The sequence below is a fragment of the Aphidius gifuensis genome, linkage group LG4 (assembly GCF_014905175.1).
Source record: "Aphidius gifuensis isolate YNYX2018 linkage group LG4, ASM1490517v1, whole genome shotgun sequence".
In the NCBI taxonomy this organism is placed as follows: Eukaryota; Metazoa; Arthropoda; class Insecta; order Hymenoptera; family Braconidae; genus Aphidius; species Aphidius gifuensis.
In genome coordinates this window covers 24,094,647-24,107,733 of record NC_057791.1, presented here as the reverse complement: position 1 = coordinate 24,107,733, position 13,087 = coordinate 24,094,647, and the positions used below count along the sequence as shown (strand labels likewise).

The 13,087-nt window shown below is 21.6% G+C and overlaps 1 protein-coding gene across 1 annotated transcript; it reads right to left on the bottom strand.

Moving 5' to 3' along the window:
• Window positions 1-9,941: 9,941 nt before the first annotated feature.
• LOC122855858 (fatty acid synthase-like) lies at window positions 9,942-11,015 on the bottom strand. Its single transcript, XM_044157520.1, has 3 exons — window positions 10,786-11,015; window positions 10,412-10,626; window positions 9,942-10,335 (listed from the first exon to the last, which is right to left on the bottom strand). Exons 1-3 carry the CDS (start codon window positions 10,955-10,957, stop codon window positions 10,030-10,032), a joined length of 693 nt encoding a protein of 230 aa, XP_044013455.1. The 5' UTR covers window positions 10,958-11,015; the 3' UTR covers window positions 9,942-10,029.
• Between the last annotated feature and the right edge of the window lie 2,072 nt (window positions 11,016-13,087).

The window sequence follows — 13,087 nt, the reverse complement described above, 5'->3', positions numbered from 1 at the left end:
TTTATTGTTTATCTTTGAATTTTAATCAAGTAAAATATAATTATTAATTTTAAATTGTTTTTTTACAGGTTAAATTTTAAAGAAACTTTTTGCGTCTGACACTGGTTGACTTGTACTACTGAAATATTTAGTAATGTTTTTTTAAAAAAATATCTAAATACAAACAAAAACTTTCAGATAATAAAATGACACTGTAAAATCTTATGCAGTTTTTTTATTTTTAGTATAAAAATTTAACACGTATTACAAAACTACTCTCACACATGATCATTAAAAAATTTCTACAAAAAACATAAAAATTTAATTGTCATATGTACATAGATATTTTTTATTTTTAAATTTAATTATTTTTGTTTTTTTATACTATGACTTTTACGCATTGTTTCACTTCATTTGGCTATATTCATTATTTTCCTCGTTTTTTTTTTTATACAGTAACTATGAAAAAATATTCCAAAGTGAATGGAAAAATAAAAAAAAAAATTGGAATAAATAGCCGTTGCATTTCATCTAATTGAAATGAAGGTAATGATTATTGGAATTCAAATCACGTGAGATAGAGAAAAAAGGTATATATATTTTTTAGTTTGACAATTTTTTTTATTTTTTTATTTACCTTTTTGAGTCTAGTTTTATTTATTTTTTTTTTTTTACCACACGAAGCTTTGAAATTCATGTCATCAATAGAAGGACATACATGCATTTGGTTTATTTTTAATCTATTTTTTTTTTGTATACGAACTGCATCGTCGTACCTTTGTCGAATAGAAAGTAAAAAAAAAAAAGTAGACTATAATTATCAGTTTGTAAAGTCATCTCACTAATTTGAAAATTAATTTGAAAATGCAAACAAATAAAAAAATCATACAAACAAAGTATTGATGATAAAAAAAAAAAATAATTAATTAACAAAAATAGATTCAATTTAAATTTAATATAAATTATTTGTAAAAGCTTTAAAAAATTAATTTGCATAAATAAAAATAAATATAATAAATATATGATAATTAAATTCAATATTATAAACTTGAAAATTATAATTATTTATATAGATTAAAAATACCAAGTAAATTGTTCAGTATTATTTGAAAAATAAAAATACATGAACAGTGTATTATTTTGAAAATATATGAGTAAATAGAAAGGATAATACGATTGGCAGAGAGAATGTTATGTGCCTAACGGCAAAATAGCTAAAATGTATAAAGAGAGACAGCGAGAGAGAGAAAGAGAGAGACTGGCTAACTTTGTGAAAGAGGAATACTAACTGTTGGCTTAAATTCAAGTGGTGATTCTGGTGGCTTAAATGTCCGTTAACGAACACCGAATCTAGCTAGAGTACCATTGACCATGCAGCTTTTGCAATACAGTATTCATATATGTATTAGTGCATGCATATAGTTTATACATATAAAGGAATGCTCATTTATATTGAGTACGCAAATGAGCATTGTACAATTTACAGTGTCTGAGAACAATTCACAAATTGACTAAATAATTATTGTTTATTTTTTTTTTTTAACTTAAAACAAGTGTTTAGTATTTTTTTTATTACTCAGATGAAAAAATTTTTAATTAATATAGATGTAGCACACAATTATAGCTACAAAATTGATTAATTTTTTTATTATTTCCATGAATTCGGAAACAACGAAAGGTCAACGATTGTAAAAATTAAAAATTCCTAAGATCAGAATTTTTTTTAGTAAAAATTAAGCAGCTTTAAGTATTAAAAAAAAAGAAAAATTAATTAAATAAATGTGTTTTTTTTTATTACTATTTAGTTATGAAATTAATTGATGATTAAATTAATAGACTACCAAATTTACCTTGAATTTTTTTTTCTATAAAAAAAAATTTATGAATGATTATTTTTAAGTAAAAAACATTATTTTGTTTAAATTTTAATCGTTGATCCACATCACGATTATCTGATGAAAAATAAAATAAATAAAAATGAATAATAGCAGCAACGACTATCATCGCAATACAGGTTCGTTAAGGATAACGAGCTTGTGGTTTTTGACGAAACACGCAGTACACGTCGACGTGTACGTGACAACACAGGTTAGATTATATACGACATAGTAGTAGTACAAGTCAACGACTAGAGAGACAAAGAAAATTAAATAAATATATATCTATATATGTGTTAGTAAATGATGGTTTTGTGACTAGATATATCCATGTACATATTGTACAGGCGAAATTTCCAACAAGAAAATTATTTACAGATAAAAAATATATTATTAATTTTATATCTTCAAACTTATTCATGTTATGAGTTTATAGTTATATAACTATTGATAAAAAAATAATATACTTAAATATTTTTAATAAATATTAAACTACTTGTTATTATTATTTTAATTTTTCAAATGGATTATTAAAAATTTTTAAACAAAAATAAATACATAAGTAATTGTTATATTTAATTTTTTTTATTTTATTTATTTATTTATTTATTTAGGTATATGCCCTTGACTAACTTTTTTTTGGGCTACATATAATTATAATAAATCTAATTACGTGTAATTTTAAATAATATCACGATTTATTTCTCGTAACATAAAATTGTAAAATTATAAACATATTAAGTACTCTTGAATAATTATCTAACATAGGTTATTATGTTCCTTTTTTTTCTTTTTTTAATAAATACTGTAAATAATTGAATTTATTAAATTTAATAAATTACCACCACCTTTCACTCGCTAAGACATCATTTGACTTCATTATTTTATTAATTTAATACTGTAATTATTGAATTTAATTTTTTTAATTTATACATTTTTATAATTTGTTTTTTAATGTTAAATAAATTTTTTAGAATACATATATATTTTTTTTATTATTATTCGTATATATTTAAATGGTTTTTTAGTGTAAATTTGTTTATGCAATTTTGTAAAAGTGCACTTGGATTAAGTTTAAATAAGATAGTGAATTTCTGAAAATCAAGTTTACCTTATATATATAAAAGTATATACAAATACACAAACACACATGTACTCAAGATAAAGAGATTGATTTATATATATAAATACGAATACATTGATGTGAATAAAAGTGAGTTGCTTATATGTATATACGATCATATGCTCATCTAAGAATTTACGGCTGAAGAATCAACCCCTTCGATCCTCATCCTTGGCCCTGTTGATTTACGAAATATATGCCATGGTACGTATGCACGTATATAAAAGGATGCACATATAGTCAGCTATATAAACGCATTACTGTGTTTTCATTTTTCGTAACCGCGTTGCAAACGTCAACAGTGGTTTACATTTATACATACAAAATATTTACTGTCATTTTTATATTAAAATTTTCAATAAATATAAATATCAATGATTTATAATATTTTAATTTTATAAAAATGATTTTTTTTTTCTTTTTTTTTTTTGGATAATAAATTAATCAAATTTTTATTATTCGCGTCTGGGATAATTGAGACACTTTTTTTTTTTCATCAAATTTACCTTTAGTAATGATTTTTTAAAAAAAATATTTTTCTGCAATGTGGTGTATCATTTTATTATTCTTTTAGAAAAATACATTATTTTTTTTTCAACTCGTTGGAATGTATACTAATGAGCTCAAATTTTTAAACTTGAATTTTAAAACTCAAGAATTTTTAAAATTGAAGAGTTAATTTTAGTAATTGTACTTGTTGTAATTACTGTTGGTTTGTTGGTTGCTAAAATGAAATTTCAATGTTAACAAAATAATTAATTATGTGTTAAATTAAATCTCAATAAAAAAATAAATAAATGAAATTAAAAATAAATCTATCAATGATATTATGATATTGTTATTATTTTTCAATTGAAATTTAAAAATTTTTAAAAGAGAATAAATGAAATAAAAATAAAATATAGGTAAAGAAATAAAAGAGAAAATGTCTCAATTACTTTTTAGAGCCATTGTCGCTTCAATTACCGAAATATATTTTCCAGGGGGTTGAAACGATCTATGATCAGTTCGTGCTTGACAATCGATTCAAAGCACGATCAAAACGATTTTTTATTCTATTTATTTATTTACTTTTTTTTTGTTTTTTATATGGGTTGTCGTAGTATTCTTGTTGCTGAGAAAAATACATCGGTCATTGTCTCTTTAGTCTTATCATAAAAATACCAAATAATTTGTAAATTTTTATCATCATCTTGTAAATGCTAAAATATCATTTCAAGTTTTTTTTTTCTAGCTGATTATTACTAATCAAAATTTACATAAAAAAATCAATTTTTTTTTTTTTTTTTCTCTTTAATTCTTGTCCAATTTTTTCCATTTCTTATATCAAGAAAAATATACACAAAAGACTGTAAATCCTTAATTTTTTTATGGTCATAAACAAAAAAATGTTATATTATGGTTTGTTTTTTTTTTTTTGTTGGCATTTATGATAAGGCTGACCACAGGGTGAGTATAACAATCTCGTTGGTTTTTTTTTTGTTTTTTACAAGCCATTATTATTCATTAAAAAAAAAAAAAATTTAAACAATTTATCTTCCTTAAATACATACGTTTACAGTTTTTATATCATATTAACTTTATTGTATCTACAATTGCTCTTGAAATTTATGGAGCTATTTATAAAAAACTATATACAATATTTTTTATTATATTATAATTTATATAAAATGTTTTTAGTGATTTTGATAAAAATTATCGTTAAAAAAAAAAAAATACATATAAATTTTATAAAAAAAAAAAAAATGAATAATGTTAAATTAATTCAAAAAAAATAAAAATATGATAAAAATCAAAACGAAATTGATCATAAAAGTCGAAAATCACGAGTGACATTTTACTGTAGTCTTTTTCAAAAAAAAATATAAATACTTTACAACTTTGTTTAATAAAATACGAAAAATATAAAAATAATTGTTGTTAATTAACAACAACAATTATTATTATTAAAAAAAAATTAAAGAAAAAAAAAGTTATGTAAAACTAAGTAAATAATTTAATTTTAATTTAATTAAAATTGAATATATTTATAAACAAATTAATATACTAATTAATAATTAGAATAATTTTTATTATTAAAAATAAAAATAAATTACAAAATAAATTTAAAATAATTGACAAATGTTGTTCTAAAAAAAAAAAACTTTTGTAAAAGTTTGCAATTTCTTATTATAAATATTCTGCAAATGACAGATTATCGTTAACTTTATTTTTTATAAATACTATATATCTGTATTCATAGAATATTAATTATTTTACTTTAATATATTTTTTATTTATTTTATTTTTTCTTATAACTCATTTCTTTTTTATTCATTGACTTTAATCTTTTATTTTTCATTTTTTTATTTTTCCACTTTAGCCATCCACACGGTACATCAAAATTACTTCCGGTAGATCATGGATTCCCGGATGGCAAACTGAGAAGTGAAAAAAAAAAAAAAAAATGAAATAAAATATAAAACGGAAGGATGAAAAAAACTTGTGTATAAAAAGAGGGATGAAAGACCACGAATATAAAAAAAAAAAGTAAATTTCTAGAAAGGGATAAAGAGGTTGAAAAATATGAAAAACGAGAATATCGTCTCGATGGCTCTTTATTTTATAGATGTCCAGCTATATTGAGACATAAATCATGTTCTGTATAAGTCAAGCGTTTATCCTAGTGTACACTATCACTCTTTATCTCTATTTTTCTTTATTTTTTTTTCGTTTTTTTACTCTCTTTACCTCTATCGCGGTACAGCAATATAACAACCCTCCAACCTCAGCATTTTATCTTTCGAAAAAGCTTACCCCTTTTTTTGTTAGTTTGGTTTTTTTTTTTTTCTTCATTCTTCTCATCTCTTTACGCTTTTTCTATATCGTTTTAAAACGATAAAATAAACCCCACTCTTATGATCCATATCAACTGATAAACTCAGCTTTTATTAAAAATTATAAAATCCTTATTTATCATCTAACAACGCCCATTGAGTATTAAATATATTATTAAAAAATTATTTATTTTTTATTTTTTCGTTTAATTATTTTTATGAAAAAAATTTTATTATAATTATTTTTTAAAACACTAATAAATTTAACTTTATTAAGATTTTTATTTTTATCAAGTCACTTGAACTTTTTTTTTTTATTTTATTTTTATTAATTTTTCTATTTTTTTTTTTATGCTTACGTTGGTGTTGTTTTCCCGGTGGTATAACAGAGGTAAAGGAAAAAATGATAATAAAAAAATATATGTACATAAAAAGAAGAAAAAAAAATGAATAAAGAAAAATATTGGGGGTAGTGTGTGATATTGCTGATGTAAAGGCCAAAGGGTTTCAACAATATTTTACTTGTATACTTATATTTATTGATAATCAATAAATCAAGAAAAAAATAAAAAATAAAAATGAGATAAGGTTGACGTATCTGTATCTCATCGTTTTATTATATTTTATCTACCTACTGATCATCATCATCATCATGATAATTATTATTTTTTTATTATGTAACTTTTTATAATAGATATTTTTTCAATCGCTTTGTAACTACGTGATGCATGAATTAAAAGATAAAAAAAATTATAAAAAAGTTAACCGAGTGTTGAATATTATATTTCGTTTGTTTGTTAATTTATTGTATTTTTTTCTTGTTTTAAAAATTACTTTAAAACTTTGTTTCTCTTATTGTGGTAAATTTATTTAATAGTTTCATTGAAGAATATAAGTAGCTTGTTTATTTATTTATACTTTGTAACGTGCCTAAATTATTTTTTTTTTCTAATGAACGTATAAATTAGTAATGATAATAATAATAATAATTAAATTAAAGACACTTAGTGTGCTTATTAAATATTCTAATTTTTGATAAAAAAAATTGAAAGAAATAAAAAATATTTATTGCCAATAAAAAATATTTTAGATTCGTATTTTTTTTGAATGGTATTTTTGGGTGAGCTTATTTTATATAGTTCGACAGTAATATTAGTGGAATATTTATTTGTCCAAATTTAAATATGTGATAAAAAAGGTGACCTAAATATATCTAAAAATATAGTATTTAAAAAAAAAAGTATTTGATGTGTGGGTTAAATACTTCCCAGCGTAAAACCAGTAAGAGCGTTTTTTTACCTTACTCGTTTTATGTCAGGGGGGTATTTATCCTACATTCAGATTCAAATTATTACTTAGCGTAGTTAGTTAGTAATTGTCCAACCTGCGGTAAGAATTTTGATATTCTTACGGTACCGAAACATTTCCCACAAACTTCGGGATTCGAACTCGAGACCTCAAGCATATAGTAGGCAGAGCTCTTGCCTACTAGACCATTAGGTGGCTCGTTACTTGTTTACTATAATTTATCTATTTTAAGTCACTGCCACCTCATATCACGATTATTTTTTTTTTTTCAAATAAAAATATCAAAAAGAATCAAAACAATCTATAATCAATTACTTCAAATTATCTCAAATTAAATTTACATAAAAAATTATTTATAAAATTTTATTTTTACTCTATTAAAAGTTGTAAATATAATATTAATATAATAATAATAATAATAATAAAATGCTATTATTTCGATAATTATGACACATCAATTTTTGTCCCATTCGAGTTTAATATTGTTTATTTTTTTATTTTTAAATTTATAAATTTTTAATATGAAAATCATAAAAAACTGTTAAATAATTTTATTATTATTTTCATATTTATTTTTTACAGTATTTGGTTTTCTTTTTTCAAATTAATTTTCTATTAAGATTTGAAAAAAAAAATTAATTACAATTAATAATAATTAAAAGAAAAATCAATTCAAATGGGTAAATTTAATTTGAAATATTTATTAATTAATTTTATGATCAAATTTAATATTAATTAGTTGATATAAAATTAAAATTGGTTGTTTTAGTAAATTTAAAATGAATTTTCAATTATAGATAAGATAAAGATAACATATTGTATAGACTATATGTAAGTTTAATGTATACGGGTACATGTATAATTATATAATAAAATTAATTGACATTTATTGTCATGACCTCGAAAAAAAAATAAATTAACTGTTTTGAATTTTTTGATACCGTATAGTATTTTTACCTTTCGTAAAAAATTTGCCAAACTGTTTATTATTGATTTTTAAAATTATAAAACGGCGATGACATATGCTTGTAGTTTGCGTGAATTCAAAAACAAATTTGAACAAATGAAAATTGGCTTATAACAGGGGTGTTATATAATCTATAATTATCGATTTGACTATACTGAGGGAAATTTTTTTCCCATACTGAAAGATTTAAAAAAAGTTTTCATTATGAAGACTGTGAAAGTTTTTTTTTTTTTTTATAGTTTTATAGATACTGTCGATTGCGTGACATGATTTCGGAAAACATAAAGCAGATTTAAATAATTTAAAATGCAATTTAATGCACTTCCAAGTTTGTTTTTTCCTACTTTTGATATAATATTTTTTTTTTTTTCTCTAAATAATAAACATTTTGTTTTCCTATTAAGTAAATTCTGTAACTTTGTGTTGATGTATTAATAATTGTCGTGACACTTATTCAATTTTTAATCTGAAAAAATAATTATCAACAGCCAACTCGGTACATTTGAATTTTTACGTCAATTATTTATTCAATTGAATGTCATTTGTCTTAAAAAAATATTAACATGAATATTTAGCACTTTAAAGTTTTTTTACAAAAAAAAAATGACTGTTTAATATAATTGCATCAAAAAAAAAAAAAAACCAATGTTCTTCTTATGAACGTAATTTATTTATTACAATAAAAAAACACACATTAATATGACTTTTTTTTTTTTAAATTTTACAAAGTTATATAAAGCTTTAATAGAACAATTGATTATGTAATTCGAGAAACACCAGTAGTATTATAATTTTTATGAACAATAGATCTTTTGTAGATTGATGTGTAAATATTTTTTTGATATTCATGTGATTTATTCAAATGATCTTGTGGCGAATAATTTATTAATATTTTATGTATATATATATTTAATAACTTTTTATTTCTGCCCTTCAAGAATGAGAGGAATTTGTGAAAAACGTATTGATGATAAATTACCAGCATTGGCAATTCAATGGGGTGGTATCGCTGATGTTGGATTGGTATCAAAAATTGATGAAAACAATAAAAATTTACAAGTTTTTGGTACAATTAGACAATCAATAGAATCTTGTCTCAATGTGTTTGATGATTTTATGATGAATAATTTAAAATCAACATTTGTAAGTATCATTGTACCAAAAAATGAAAAAATTCATAATAACAATGATAAGGATAAAAAATTAAATATTGTTGATGTTATTTTTAAAACAATGGGTTTTAGCGATATTAAAAAAATGAGAAAACATACAACATTTGTTGAACTTGGTTTAGATTCAATATTATTAACTGAAATTAGAAAAAAATTACAAGAATTTAATGTATTTTTAACACCAAATGATATTTGGAATTTAACATTTGATAAATTATCATCTTTGCAACTGACAATGAACAATATTTCAATTTCAAATTCACTAATAAATATAGATATTTATTTTTTAATAAAGATAGACACTCATTGTTGAACTTGATATAGAAATATTGTTTATTTTTAATTTCATAGATAATAATTTATCAAATGTTAAATTCCAAATATCATTTGGTGTTAAAAATACATTAAATTCTTGTAATTTTTTTCTAATTTCAGTTAATAATATTGAATCTTGACCAAGTTCAACAAATGTTGTATGTTTTCTTATTTTTTTAATATCGCTAAAACCCATTGTTTTAAAAATAACATCAACAATATTTAATTTTTTATCCTTATCATTGTTATTATGAATTTTTTCATTTTTTGAATCAATGATACTTACAAATGTTGATTTTAAATTATTCATCATAAAATCATCAAACACATTGAGACAAGATTCTATTGATTGTCTAATTGTACCAAAAACTTGGAAATTTTTATTGTTTTTATCAATTTTTGATACCAATCCAACATCAGCAATACCACCCCATTGAATTGCTAATGCTGGTAATTTGTCATCAATACGTTTTCAACCAATTCTTTCTATTATTGAATTAGCCATTGAATAATTTGTTGACCAAGCAATTGGATGACTACAAATAATCAATGAAAATACAACAAAATAATTTAACATTGGACACAATTTTCTTGATAATTTATCAAAAATTTTTGTATTCCATTTTTTTGCCGCGATTGTACGTGATAATCTATCTCGAGTATGATTTATCAATTGCTGATCATTCCATTCACCACGATCCAAATGACTTGGTATATCATCAGCATAAATACCATGAATTAATTTCATAAATTCAGTATCCATTAGTCGATTTTCAATCTGTAGATTCATATTGGTTTTAATTTTTTACAAAGAAAAATAAAATTAATAGTGAAAAAATTCTTATTATACTTACATTAGTTGATTGATAATCAACAGCTTCTTCTGTTCTACCAGATATCTTATTTGGTTTTTCACCAGCATCAACAGTTGTTTCATAAGCACACTCCAATAATATACGACACATTGGATCAGTTGCATTTGCTTGATTAGCATTTAAACCAAAATATGATGCATAAAATTTATCAATATCTTTTATTTTTCCACTTCTCATTGGCACACCATTGATATCTTTTAAATAAATTTTGATTTACAACGAAAATTAATTAAATTCTAATCTAATTATATTATATTTTTCATTTGAATAAATTTTTTATATAATTTAAATTAAAAAAAAATATGAAACAATAAAATAATAATTTATATTAAAAAAAAAAAAAACAAACTTACCATTTTTCCAGCGATGACAATCATCAGTTACCATGTCGACTTTACTGAATAAATTATTTTTCAGTTCTTCCATATTGTTACATTCAGGAAATCTTCCAGATATACCCGAAATAACAATTTCATCACCAGGATCAATTGATTTGATAATTGTTGTCTCATGATGTATCGCCATTTCACTTTGAAATATACATTTAACACTGTTGTCAATGTGGCAAACTCAAGACTACTGTGATATTTCGACCTCATTCTTTCAGTTAAATAAAACTGGTGATTATCATTTGCAAACATTAAAATAGTTATATCACGTTGAAAGACAATTTAACAGTCATTTGAAAAAATAATAATGAAATATGTTTATCGTTTGAATATCATTAGTTAATTTATGAGTCTAGTTTTTTTCATTGTTTTGTTTTTCTCTTTGTTGATTTAGTTATGGAAATTTTTATGAATTTACATTTATAGCTGCATTAGTTAACAAATATTTAAAATATTTTTCCATATTAAAAACTCACTGAATAGTATTTATTTTTTCTTCGTCGTTAATAATATACCATTACACGATTAAAAATTATTACAATAATCAATTTAATAATTACAAAATAAATTGAAATATTGAAATTAAATAAAACTAATTAATTAATACGGGTAATTTTTATTTTTAGATTTTTTTTTTTACAACAAATAATAATAAATTTTAAAAATAAATTAAACATTTATTTTTTACTGAAATATATACGCTGATTTTTATTACGTGTATTTATATAATCAGTGAATGAAAATAATGAGATGCTTTTTTAAAAACAAAGATAAAATTATTATTATTTTTTTTTAAACTCATATCTTTCAATGTACTTACTCAAATAAATTTAACTTATAAAAAAATTAATATAAATAATCTTACTTTGTTTATAAAAAAATGATAACAATAAATAAAAAACCATTTGAATTTTGAATTAGTGAGTTATTTAAATTTTTTTTTTTAAACAGTTGCATACATCAAGAAACTTACATATAAAAAAGTTTATAGACATATAGATTTCAAAATAACGAGACATATATCAAGCACATCGTGTGAAAGACATTAATTATTATAAATAATCCGGTACCGCGTAATGATCAACAACTTTACCTATAAAATGATCAAAAAAACAAAATGAAAGACTAATGAAAAATAAATTATAAATATATTTTTAATGTATTAATTGATTGAAAAAAAAATAAAAACCATTTTATAATAATAATCTCTTTAGAATTTTTATAAATGTAAAAAATAAAAAATTAAATTTTGGTAAAAATGAATAATTAATTAGTCATGATAATAATTATTATTGTGCTGTTGAGGGATTTTTTTTTCAAACTATTTTCTTTTTCAGTATTAATTGATAAATATTATCAATATTTTAATATAATTTTTTTTTTTTAATAAACATTAATTTTTGTGCTTGTTGATTTATTCAACAATAAAATATTGCGTAGAGCGTTAGGTGATTGAGTGACCGTCATATGGGTCAAAGTCATTGGCAATTGATATAATGAAAAAAAAAAAAGTTTCAGTTATCGAAAACATTAAGGTGATCGACATTCATGTGAAAGAAAAAAATTATATTTGAATAAACGACATTTAATTACGTGAATTATTTATTCGTAATAATTAAGAGTATTTATTTGACTTTTTATTTGATTTTAATAATTTTTCTAACGATTTTAATTGAAAGATTAAATTCTAAATATATATATCCCGATAATGTTAAATTTTTAAAAATTGATCTTTCTCCAGAACTTTATTTACTATCATGAAAAAATTTAGTAATATTTTGTTTATTTTTTTAAATCTTATACTCTTTTTTTTTTTAATTATTATTATCATTAATTTCTTGTTAATAATAATTTTTTTATTGACACAAACATCTTTTCAATAATATGGCATTAATTTCCAATTGTTTTGTTAATATTTCTTTGCAAAAATTGAAATCCATTTTCAATCGAATTAGGTCAGATTTACATTTCTGAAAAAAAAAAAAAAAAAAAAAATTAACATACTGAAATTTATTTGTAAAAAAAGAATTTTCAAACCTCAATTATTTCAGTATGAGCAAGAAGAATAGAGTCATAATCGAGTGATGTTGATGATGTTGATGATGATACTACTGATGTAGATGTTGGTACTGATTGTGGTGATAACGGTGGTGGTGATGTTGACGCATAATGTATCGTCGATGGTCTCGCATCATTCACTGAACGTTCATGTTGGTATTGATAATCATCAACCTAAATTATAAAATAAAAAAAATTGTTAAATAAA